The sequence below is a fragment of the Pleurodeles waltl genome, chromosome 10 (genome assembly GCF_031143425.1).
Source record: "Pleurodeles waltl isolate 20211129_DDA chromosome 10, aPleWal1.hap1.20221129, whole genome shotgun sequence".
NCBI classification, from domain to species: domain Eukaryota; kingdom Metazoa; phylum Chordata; class Amphibia; order Caudata; family Salamandridae; genus Pleurodeles; species Pleurodeles waltl.
In genome coordinates this window covers 694628140-694641161 of record NC_090449.1, presented here as the reverse complement: position 1 = coordinate 694641161, position 13022 = coordinate 694628140, and the positions used below count along the sequence as shown (strand labels likewise).

Below are 13022 nucleotides of genomic sequence, written 5' to 3'. Positions count from 1 at the left end.
AGCTGTGAAGGTTTCGCAGTGTATTTCGATGTGGTATGAATTTTGATTGGTCCACATTGACCTAGCCTAGACGTCCGTGCATGACTAAGGATTTTTATTTCTACATTTAGCATTGCTAGAGGCTGATATGAACTTGCCTCTAAGGGATCTTTCCCCGGCTTTGGAATCATCTGAATGCCATCTTGATGGAATCAAATTGGATAACTGCGATCTTTTTCTACTATTCAATCTTGGCAAGTTACTAGAGGCTTTGAAAAGTGCAGGCCTCGCTACCAAGGCAAGTAAGTGCCATATAGGGCTGGGTCAGGTTGTATACTTGGGTCACCTTATAGGTGGAGGCCAGGTTCAACCACTAAAACCCAAGATACAGACAATTCTGGATTGGATAACCCTAACCAGCCAGACCCATGTCAGGGAATTCTTTGGCTTGACTGGATACGGTAGGAACTTGACCTGGTGTGTGGTTGAATCCTAAGGTGTTTGCACCTTGTACCAGGACCAGGTGATCCCTATTAGTGAATGAAGACAGTGTCTCTGAAGCCAGGGCTCTCTAGTGGTAGCCGTGGTTAGCAGCCAAGACTTATCTAGGAGGAGTGTAAAGCACTTGCAATACCACAGCAGTCCCACAGCAACTTATCACACCTGAAAGGAACCACACAGTGTTATAAAAATAAAGGTACTTTATTTTTAGTGGCACTGAACTAGATTACTTATAGGCAGCCCTACACACCACCGCCGCCATAGTTAGGACTCTAAGGAGGGGGCAAACCATGTACTAAAATAGTGTAGCATGAAGTCCTCCCCCACCCAAGGATATGGAGTAGTTAGAGGGGAGCTGGGAGAACTCTGGACCCCAAGAGGCGAGTACCTAAGGGATGCCCAGCCACTAGGAGAGCAGAGGGAAGTACCTGGTCTTCCCAAGGACTAACAAGAGGACTTACAAAGAGGAAGATTGCAAGACAAGGACCAGTCTGGTGGAACCCAATTGTGCCTTCTGGGAGAAGAGGACCTGAAAAAGAAGGGGACAGAGTCTGGTCCACTCAGGAGTGTTCAGGCGGGACAGGAGTCACTACCCACCCTTCTCTGTATGAAGAACCAGGTCGACGAGGGAAGACGAAGATCACCTGTGGAGACGAGGAGCTGCAGAGAAGTCCTTGGAGCCATGCAGATGAGGTCCCACGTCGGTCGCCGAGTCACAGTTGTCAGGAGGAACACAAACAAGCCTTGGCAAATGCAAGTTGAAGCAAAAGAAGAGTTGCAGACCTGAAGAGGACCAGCAAGGTCCAGGGGACTCGGCCCTTGGAGGGGAGTCTGGGCTGACCCTCCACAGTCGGAAGAGTCAGCAGAAGCAGTTGCAGCCTCTGCAGGCAACCCACTGGCAGGAGGCACATTGAGTTGCAGTGAGGCCCAGTCAGCACACCTGGAGAGAAGTTCCATGTCACTGGAGCAGCAGAGGAGAGACTGTCCATGCAAGGATGAAGTGCTTGAGGCTGGGGCTACTTGGAGCCTGAAGATCTCTTGGAGCAGGAGACAACAAGCGTTGGTTGCTGCCAAAGTTGCAGTGCACAGGGGTACTGTCCTGCAAGGAGAGGTAAGGGCTCACTGCCTCAAAAGGTTGACAGCAGGTAGAGAGGACCCAGAGGACCACTCAAAACCACCACCTATGTTGGTGATTCTTCCTGGAGCCGGATGGCAGAAGATCCCAGCAGCCGGTTGTTGTTTTCTTATAGGTGCTTGCGGATGCAGGGGAGTGATTCCTTCACTCCAAGGGAGATTCCTTTTTGCCTCTTTGGTGCAGCTGAAGTTCTGCTGACCCCAGAGGATGCGCAGCTCTGGTAATGTTGCAGTTGCTGGAAGGAGCCAGAGAAACAATGTTGCACGACGAGGTTGTCTCAGGAGTTTCCGGCTTGCTTGGTTCCTGGAGAGTCCAGTTGTGGTTCCAGTGGCCAGGAGCAGAAGAGATCGTTACATAGGTGTCCTGGGGGAGTTTTGCATGCTGAATCTGGAGACCCACCTGCAGGGGAGTCCCTAAATAGTCCTACCACGGGGATTGGTCACTCTGCTGGGTGACCACATATCAGAAGGGGTCAGTGACGTCAGTCCTAACCAGCCAAATGCTCCCTGTGGAGTAGTCACTCCCTTTCCTTTGTGTGCTATTGTGCCAGAGCAGGGACCTGGGGGTCCCTGGACTGGTGCAAACCAGATTATGCAAAGAGGGCACCAAATGTGCCCTTCAAAGCAAGCCGGTTACGTGGGGAGGCTACCCCTCCCCAGCCATGTAAAACCTATTTCCAAGGGAGAGGGTATTGCCTCCCTCTCCCACAGGAAATCCTTTGTTCTGCCTTCCCCTGAGCTGGACAAGCAGCAGAGGAGGTCAGACACCTGTCTGAGGGGCTGCAGCAGCAAGGCCTGCCAGCTAACCCTGAAAGACTGGTAGAAGCAATAGTGGGGGGGTCCTCTAAGGGGCTCTCAGAGTGCATGGAATCATGTCACCAATACTAGCATTGGTATTGGTGTATGATTCGGACATGTTGGATACCAAACATGACTAGGTTCGGAGTTAGCATTTCGTAGCTGGACCACTGGTAGTGGCCTGTGGCTGGTACTCAGGTAAAATGGCTTCCCTGCACTTATGAAGTACAGTGCAATCGAATTAGAGTTAGTAGGGGCACCTCCTCTCATGCAGGGGTGCCCTCACACACTGGCACCTGCACCCAATCCTCTGGGCTAGGAGGGCCACCCATGGGGGGGGACTTACAGTGACCTGGTCCAGTGACCAACATTGAAAGGGTACATGCACCTTTTCACGCAGGCTGCAATGGCAGGCCTGCTGACATAGTTTGCATGGGCTCCCAGGGGTGGCAAAATACATGCTGCAGCCCATGGGGGACCCCTACTGTATCAATACCCTGGGTACCCAAGTACCATATCATAGGAACTTCGCAGACATAGTAAGTAATCAGGGAAGCCATTTTAAAAGCAAGTGCTGGACACTGGTCAATATGAGTTCCACAGCTACATGATGGCTCACTGAAGATAGGTTTTTTTTTATCAAAGATTTACTAATACATGCACCAAGAGGGCATCATAGAGGTGCCCCTTGAAACCCTGCCAGTCTCTAGTGTGCTTGCTGACCAGTTTTTCCCAGCCTGCCACCTGAGACACTGTTGTGGACCGCTCCCAGGAGGCCCAGAACAAAAGCCTGTCCGGGAAGAGGGTGTAACTCCCCCTACCACAGGATGACCTGTTGATTAGGCTTCCTAAGGTGGCAAGCTTCACAGGGCCACCGCCTTTGAAATGCGAATCTGGCTCCCCTCACAGGAGAGGAAGCCACCCCCTCGTCTAGAGCCCATTTGGCACCTGGACAGATGGGAAAATGGGGTTGTCTGGTAGGCGTGCCACCCCCAGACTAGTTCTAAGGTGGGCTACCTCGAGGTGGACCTGATTTAACAGAAGTAGCCATCTCTGTGATGGCATACGTAGGAATTCTGGTACAGGGTTATGCCCACTGCCCACAGGAAGTGGTCATATGGGGGGGGGTGTAGTGACCACAAAGGTCTGTAGCCCTTGGCTACTACCTTACACACCCCTAATGCCCCTAAATTCACTATTTAGGGTTGGCCCTGGCACCAGAGAATCAGATCCTGTCGACCTAAGAAGACAAAGGATACGGAAGAGCTGTGACCGCACAAGATGAAAAAAGAAGCAGCTGGTACTAACCACGCTGGCTTGTTTGTCTCCCTCTTTGAAAATCAGCACCAAAGTAGACTGGTTCTGCAGCTGTTACTCCGAAACCTGGGAGGACTGCCTGTCTTCAATAAAGACTCAAGACCTCCCGTGAACAGTGGACCTGTGCTCCAAAAACCTCCAAACAAGAGACTCTGAAGCCTCTGCAACCGCCAGTACTTGACACCTGAAGTCACCACTGCATCTGCCGCCTCTGAACTGAGTTGAAGTGGACCACCAGTGCCAAGGGTGTTCCCCAGTCATCCAGAGTCAGTCCATTGTGGTTTCACCCCTCCTGGACTCACGACGTTGCCAGCAGCCCCTACACACAGCCCCCCTTCCAAAGCAATTGTTTCAGTAAAGAAAACCCTACACACAAGGACACCTCTGCACCCCTGCACCCGTGGTCCCTGAGCCATGGAGAAGAGGACCAAAGGTGCCTACCTGTACCCAAGCATCGTGAGGTATGAGCGCTGCTTTTGGTTCAGCTCTTCTGGCCTCCTGGCCAGAGGCTGCAGCCTCTTTCCACAGTGACCCATCTCCATAGGAATGCATTGGGCACCCAACTCTGCTTTGCACTCTGCACCGACCGCCCAGGGCCGCTTAGGGTGTACTGTGGTTGCTGCCTTGAACCTTGCCCACTACTCACCTTAATCCCAGGTGATTCACTGTACTCTGCCTGTTTGCAGAACTTGTTCCTCCCTCCCATAGGATAACATTTCAGAACTCAGAAATTGCATGTGCCCACTTTTTAAAGTGAAAAGAATTCCTTAAAAAAAAAAAAAAAAACTACTTACCTGAACAATTTTTGACTGATGCCTAAACGTATATATAAAGATACTTGCTGTTTTTATAAATTGGTTTGGATCTCCTTTGTGTCTCATTTATTGACTATTATGTATATTAGAAGATGTCTTGCACTCTGTGTTAAGCCTAAAACTTCTTGACCACATTACCCTTAAATAGAGCACTTTGGGATTGCATAGCAAGCCCTGTCCACTGACTGGGAAGCCCCTGGACCCTTTACATGGTATTCACATACCACACAAAGGACCAGCTTCCTGTAGCAATTTAAAACCGTCAATAATGAAAGGGACTGGCTCAAAAAGAGTGTTATAGATCAGAATTTAGAAAAACCATGAAGGTTTACTAATATTAAGTTCAAGAAATACAGAAATTAAAACAATGAAGATGCAGCAGCTGTCTCATTGAACCAGCAAAGTACAAGGAAGTCAGTTGCCCCAAAGGCCATCCTTTACAAGAAATAATGCGATAATGAGCAAGTAACAGCTAAATGGTCTGTCTCAAATGTGCAGCAAATCAGCAGAAAATCGGGCAGTATCTCTTGAGGCTCAAGAAACAGTCATGGTCTTCTCCCAGATTCAAGAGTTTATTTATAGTTTCTTGAATAGAAAATAATGGAAACTGCAAAGTCAGCATGGTAGGAACACTATTCCGACAAATCATATTTTCTGAAAGGCACATAAGCCTACCATCTTAGCACTAACCCACTACATGAATATTGATTTTCTCCTAATCTAATGTCATCAAGAGGTGTTAGAACAAAATAGTTATATACACAACAGAATCCCATTCTGAATTAATGCAATACTGTGTATTATCAGGAAGAGCCTTGAAAAGTAACAAGCATTTGCAACGCAATGGGTCTCGCTTTTGCTCGTGTTAGAGCTGTTAACGTTGTAAATTCCTAATTGGAATTTTCTTGCCACTTAAATTGAAAATGAAAAGTTAAACAGTTGACATAAGCGAGCCGATTCAAAGCACCATGAGCATGAGCGCGAAGGAGAGACACAAAAAGAAAAAAGTTTGCTTGCAGTCAAACGTATTGGCAAAAGTGCAGTTATCATGTAACGGGGTCGATGTCCGATGCGGTAACCAAACCACCCCCAGGAGGGACAAACGTAATGCATTTATCAATTATAACTAAGGATTTTTGGAAGGCAAGCCCACGAACAAGTGATAGTTATGGGTGTGTTGTGGGCGCGGTTAAAAGCCCACAGATAGATTATAACAGGTCAGAGCTCTTGCGCTCTCAACCTAAAAAAGCTTCAGATTTGAGAACGTTTTGTCATACAAAAATAAACAGTGCACATCTTGCCGCATGTGTTTAGTTACAAGAGAGAAATATAAGCATAGAATTAACTTCGTGATACAGCATCCATTTTAGTATGGACAGCATCATAATGACGTTGTTTCAGTTTCAATCGTTACATTTTAAAATGCAGGTGTGATTAGGGTGACCACCCGTCTGTAAATTTCACGGACTGTCCGTAATTTCGCCCTGCTGTCCGTTGTCCGTGATGAAAGCTTTAACGGACGGCATTTGTCCGTAATTTTAGCCTTTCACCTAAAGGGCAACGGAGGCAGGGTGAAATTATGGCAGAGGAGTTTCCCCAGCTGGGCTGGAAGGCAGGGGGTCTCCTGTGCTCTGAGGGAGGGAGGGGCAGACAGATAACAAAAGGCCTTCTTGCCAGGGGGTCTCCTTCCCTAAAGACATGCAAATGTGGGCAACTGGTAAATCTGCAAATACAAAGGGGCTTGAAAACCTGCATTGACTTTACTAAAAGGAGTCACTTGAAGTTTTCTGGTGGCAAAGATATTTCTTTTAGAGAGGTATTGTAATGGTGTTCCAAGGTGAGCTGTGGAGTGTGTGGTTTTAATGGAGTGTTATAAAATTTTTTATCACTAGGTATAAACTGTATATTATTCAAATCTGTATTTGAGAAGCACTTTTTTTTAATTTAACCGAAATGTATTTGCGCATTTTGTAGCAGCCTTTATTATGATGTAATTGTATTTTTCACAGTTCTTTCAGGTACCTCGGTACCTCATAGTACTAACAAACATTGGCAAAGCCAATAGGTCTAATCTGCGAAAGAGTTATTGGCTTTGCTAATGGGTTTTAGCCATTAGCCATGTTATACACCAGAGTAGCTGCTGTTCAGCATGGCTTAGAGCTAGTGGCATAGTGGTGTGGAGTGGAGTAGAGTGGCGTAGAGCCCACTGGTGCAAAGTACAATGCAGTGGGGTACAGTGCAGTTGTTTATAGTGCGTTAGCGTAGAGTGCAGTGGTTTAGAGTGCAGTGGCATGGAGTGGCATAGAGTGCAGTGGAGTAGAGTGGCATACAATAGAGTAGCAGAGAGAGCAGTAGTGTAGAGTGGTGCAGTGGCATAGATTGCAGAGTAGACTCACGTTGCAGGGAGTGTAGTGATGTAGTGTAGAGTGGTGCAGAGTAGGGCAAAGTGCTGTAGAGTGGAGTGATGCAGAGTAGGGTGGCATAGAGTGCAGTGGCATAGAATGCAGTAGTACATAGTACATTGGTGTATAGTACGGTGGTGGAGAGTGCAACACTACAGAGTAGAGTGTCAGTGCAGTGATGTAGAGTGGAGTAGAGTGGCACAGAGAAGTGGCGTAGAGTACAGTGGTACAGAGTAGAGGGCAGTGGCGTACAGTGCAGTTATTTAGAGTGCATTGGCGCAGAGTGCAGTGGCTTGGGGTAGAGTTACATAGAGTGCAGTGGAGTAGAGTGGCATACAATAGAGTAGCAGAGAGTCCAGTAATGCAGAGTGGTGCAGTGTCATAGAGAGCAGAGTAGACTCATGTGGCATAGAGTGTAGTGGTGTAGAATGGTGCAGAGTGGAGTATTGTAGAGTAGAGTATAGTGCCTAGAGTAGAGTGGTTTAGAGTGCAGAGTGGCAGAGAGTGGAGCTGTGTGGATTAGATTGGTGTTGCCTAGGCTGGAGTGGTATGGCGTGCAGACGAGCAGAGCGCAGTGGTGTAGAGAGGCGCAAAGTGCGGTGGCTTAGAGTAGAGTAGTACAGAGTAGAGTAGAGAGGCATAGTGTGAAGTAGTATAGAGAGCAGAGGCATAATGTGGAGTGGTTCCGAATGGAGAAGAGAACAGTGGCATGGAGTGGCGTAAAGTGGAGTGATACAGAGTAGGGTGCAGTGGTGTGGAGTGGAGCATGCATGGTGTGGTAACACACTGCCATTACAGACAACACATTTTTGATTGAAATGACCATTACATTTGCACAGATCTACAGTTTTTCAAATCAAACTATATTGTGCACAGACGATGATGTGTGGAAATTGCATCACCTAATGCAATGATTTGTTTTAATCATGTAAAGGTATTTGTTTCAAGCTCAATTCAGAATTAACAAAAATGTGCTTGATTTGTACTTCTAATTCTGATATATTCTGAAGTCTATTTAAATGTTGTCATGTGATAGAAAAAACTCTTTCCTAACCCCAGTATCCAGCCAGATTGTTGCATAAATCCTCTCACTTTTGAAGTCGGAGAAAGGAAAGTAAACACTAAGTTCCCACTGAAGACAGAGCCTGACATTTGACTTTGTTCTTTGAATGCACAGCAAATATGATAAGATAAGAACAAGATTTACAGGCCTGTTTACAGAAAGGGAGCACACAGCAGGATACTGTAAATAAGGTTTTGGCAAAGGAAGGGACAAATTCAAGCTGCATAGCCTAAAACAAATCAAGCCAGCAAATTGAAAGCAACAAATTGTGAGTTACAAACCACAAGGCCAATGGCAAGCAACAGGCAGAATGCATTCACAAGGAAGCACTATGAATTTACTTAAAGTGACAGCTATGCAATACTTTCTGGGGAAAGTCCAGTATTTTAGTCCATATCTTGCAGAGGTTTGGCTACATCAATCACCCAGGTAGTATGACAAGAAGATCTGGAGTGGTTTCCATGTTGCAGGATAGGTCTGTATACCCATTCTATCAGTTTGCCACCATTTCCTATGGTACAGACCTTCTGGCAGACCTCTTGTAGGGTTAGTGCTAGGTAGCAGACATGAAATAGGGCATTTAATGATTATTTAAGGTGGTTGTAAGTAAGGAGTTGACCGTGGTGAAGATGGTAGTCTGCCACAAGGGTTTGGAAATTTAGTAGCTCACTGTTCAGAAACAAAGTCCCCAATTTTAAGACACCTGCAACATACCACTGATGGAGTTGGTCTGAGCACAGCCATCCTGTGCAAGTGGGAAGGCTTAGCAAAGGTAGTGCAGGAGCATAGGGTTTCTTCGTGTCAGTGAGTTTACAGTTTCTGGCAAGGCAAGAGAAAGCCATGCATGATAACCCCGGATGGTGATCCATAGAATGGTCAGTAGGAAACGATGAGCAGTGCATTAAGCCTCCCTTAAAGGTCTTTACTGGTAACCCCCATCTCATGCAGGGAGGTGGGCAGAAAGCCAGTGAGCTACCCATTGGACATCTGCAGCTGAATAAAAGCATTCTAAGTCCAGAAGATCTAATCCACCCGCAGTCACAGTTAGCTTTAGAGTGGAAAGAGCTTCCGATGGCGCAGCAATCCAATCAGATGTGTGGCCTGTCTGAAGAAGGAATGAAGGACGAGTAGGGGAAGGTTTGCAAAATAATACTATCATTGGGGTAGCACACCATCTTCGCTAGTGCCACATGGCCTCTACAGAAAGCAGAAGAGAAGACCAAAAAGCAGACTGGGCTTGGAGGGACCGTTCGCTCTGCCGAGATTTTCATCCTGGAAATCAGTGTAAGAATGGCAGATATTAATCACTAGGTATCAAAAGGTAACTGGTTCCCCGTTCAATCTGAGATCTAATTGTGTATGAAGGCGAAAACAGTGCCATATGTTAAAGAAACACTAATTAAATTTTAAAATTTGTAAATTTTGTTTGCGCAATTTACATCCCAAATATTTTGAAGATTCTATGTGTACTTGACACTTAGGGATAACCCAGATCTCTAGTTTGGCTTTTGCTCAATTTCAAAACCATATAAAGACATGGACTAAGCGGGCAATTACCTTGCACAACCTTGCAAGGGGTCTGGCCCCTGCTCACCCTTCACAAGCACTAACAGCGAACCATTGCACCAGAAGAGTTTGCCAAGGTGGATGGGTGTTGATTGTTCAACCACTTGAGAGTGCCCCTTCTGTTTCGCTCCTGTGTGCAGACAACTCCCCAGGTACCCAATACCTTCAAATAGTCTTGGTGGACCCATCTTGTCTTATTTTAGGAATTGTCCCACCTTGTTCTTTTCTTCTTTATTTATCCAGTTGTTAGCAACAACCCTTTGAATTACTTGCCGTGGATCTCCCATTTGATCTCGATTTCATCCTACTCTTTTATTATCTTTGATTGGTAGTCCGGGCTCCCATTTCTGAGATAAATGTAGAGTCCCAAACATACACTCTAGCGCAGTGAGACTACAGACAATTATGAGTACATCACATCCTGTCATTAGGTGTGAGACTGTCACCAACACCATCTGCCCTGCCTCTTTAAAAAAAAAAATTAGGTTGAAAGTCCGTGGGCGGTTGGGGTAAGCCAGATGTTTTTGTTCAATTTGTTTAAACTAGCATAAGGTTAATTACCTTATTGTTTCCCAAACTGTTTGCCAGGGGTTTTGAAATGTTCAGAAACATAATCAAAATGTTGCTGTTACTTTCTCTTCAGGAAAGATCGGGTAGATTTGGGTAGGGGTGATGGCCTTGCCGTGAAGGGCATTAATTTACTACTGAACAAGGACGTAATGTGACACCTGAATGTAGCACACCAGGAGGCAATCACAAAAGGTCCATAGTGAATAAATAGTGCTATGTTAAAAAAGAGTACATAAATGCACTGACAACATAGTGAGGCATGGCCTCTCTTGCGTGTGTCTGTAAAACTGACGTTTGTTCTTGAATTTTTGTCCTGAATTTTGACCTTTGTCCTGAATTTTTGTCCTGAATTTTTGTCCTGAATTTTGACCCTTTGTCCTGAATTTTTTACAGTTCTGTCCAGAATTTGCCTCAATGCCAGGTGGTCACCCTAGGTGTGATTTGAGATGCAGTGCAACTACTATTTTTAATGCACATTTTTTAATTCAAACATGACGAACTTCTTCACTTGTGAAGTTATTGGCTCTAGGGAGAATAAAGGTTTACCTTCTTGGGAATTCTAGATAAAGTGCTGCGTTTTTCATTGCAGTCTTTAAAAACAGAAACAGGTAAACCTCTTTCGATGTGTGGAATAGATTTAGGCCGCTGGAAAGTGTTTTCTTTTTCGATTTTCATTTTTTATTTTGCTTGAGTTTTGACAGTGTTAGGCCCTTACCTTCCTGCACCAGGACCACTGAGTGTCCCTGCACTGCTGCACGTGCTGCACCTCTTCAAAGCAGGGAAATCTTCACAGTGGTTCTGCAGGGATACACCTAAATTGCGCTAAATCTCTGTTCAGAGCAGTGGTCTTCAAACTTTTTAAAGCCGAGCCTCTCAGTAGCAGTAAAAAATCATTAGCCCCCCCCCCCCCGTATTTTTCACAATTAATCTAATAAATTGCAAATGTTTAAATATGTCTAGACCTAGTTAAACATTGCAGTTGTTATGTTACTGCTTTAAAAATTCAATACCAAACATAGTGTAATAGTGTCCACAGTGTGATTTATTAGGGGTCTGGTGGGGGTGTTCAAGAGTATTTGGAGTCTTTCATTTTGACACACACTCCCAGCTTGGATTTAAATGACGAAACATATTAGTATTGGCCCATTACAAAGCGATTTATTTCTGCTAATTTTTTTCAGCCTAAACAAAACCCTGTTATCAGCATGATGCTTATTTTGGCAAGAGCTTGCCCCCCCTCCTCCCCCCTCCCCGGGATGATTTAAGCCACTCCTAAGGGGGGCTGCCCCCCAGCTTGAAGACCCCTGGTTCAGAGGCTGAGCTAAGGAAGAGGGGTTGCCAGCACGTTTCGTTTAATTGTGTGTGGGTTTTTTTTTTTTTTTTTTTTAAGCTTGCCTTGGTTTTTCAAAGGAGTGTCAGTGTTAGACCTCGTATTGAGAAGTAATCTGTAAACTAGAAGGTCATTGTTATTTAGAGCATCCGGGCCCCAGCCTAAGGGACTGTGCTCAATCCAGACACACAGGCGCCTACCTCATCAAAAGGGTTCACCAGGCCCTGTGCAATCTTCGATTTGGCGCTTCATCCGTTCAAAATGTTGAAGACGGCCATTTTCCAGGATTAAATACAATGAAAATATGTTGTAGAATATGCTTATACTATGGGAAGGCTTGGGGGGGGCGGTGTCAATTTTTTGCTATGACAGTGTGGAAATTGTACATACAGAAGGCTATGCTAGTTTATATGGTTAAATAAATATGATATGAGCTTGTTAATGTTTGAATTCCTTGCTGTTTATTTGGGTGCTAACATCTGGTGTTTTCGAAACTCAGGTAAGAGCTGTTCCGGAACTGTTCCTGACTGCAGTGAAACTCAGCCATGACAACACTGGAGCCAAATATTTGCACGTGGCCCGAGAGGACACCAATAATCTGTTTAGGTAAACATTTGAGAACATAAGGGACGAGCGTGTTTCTGTTTGGATCTAGGTTGTACATTAAAAGATGCTTACGTGAAAAAGGGGGACTATTGAACCTAAAGGAGGATTTCTAGGAAATGGTGTATGTTAGGCTGGTATACAGTGCATCAGATGGTACCTCTCACTTTACAATTAATGATGCTAACACTCGGCTCTGTTAGTCACTCGGGAGCATTAAAATTATTTCTTTTGACTGTTCAGATAGATGTATCTGATGCCTTTGAGGATAAAAAAACGGGTTAATTTAAATGCTTATTTTTTTTATATGAACTATTGACTTAACAATTCATAGCATGCATATAAATGTAACCTGATTTTTTGTTTTTTATATATATATATATATATATATATATATATATATATATATATATATATATTTTTTTTTTCATGTTCAACAAGCAAGGAAAACAGTAATAAAGTATGCAATAACATTAAATAAGCAAGCAATGCATGTCTATTTGGGTGTGCACCTTAACATATCTAGTCTCTTCACAGAATCTCAAACCCCACCCAATCTCCAGCACATTCTCTGATGTTGGTTTCCATGTAAGAGAATGTAAATGGCAGGGAACTGTTGTCCTTTTTAAAAGCACGCATTTGGAAACTATGTACGTGTTTTTCAGCTATAAGTCATGTATCACAAACCGTACTAGATTCAAAGTGTGAAAAAGTTGTCATGTATTTTACTACTCTGAATGTACTTACCGGCTTCTCAGGGATAGCGCCTGGATACCTACCAGAGTCAGGACGGAGCAAGCTGAAGATCAGTTGATTCTAGAGCAAGGCCACCTGGAACCTGACATCCGATAAGCACGTAGCAGTGAGGTAGATGTGGAGCAGATGAGCCGAATGATGAGAGCCTCCTGCAGGTCGTGAAAATTAGAGAGGAGACCCCAAATAAA

The 13022-nt window shown here is 44.9% G+C and overlaps 1 protein-coding gene across 4 annotated transcripts in view; it reads left to right on the top strand.

The window, feature by feature from the left end:
- The window catches only part of PITRM1 (pitrilysin metallopeptidase 1), a 392977-nt gene that overhangs the window by 26140 nt on the left and 353815 nt on the right, over positions 1–13022 (top strand). For all 4 annotated transcript variants that reach the window (XM_069211204.1, XM_069211202.1, XM_069211206.1 and 1 more), the window contains exon 3: positions 11975–12081. In XM_069211204.1, the coding sequence (XP_069067305.1) occupies positions 11975–12081 (107 nt within the window). The remainder of the gene's footprint in view (positions 1–11974; positions 12082–13022) is intronic.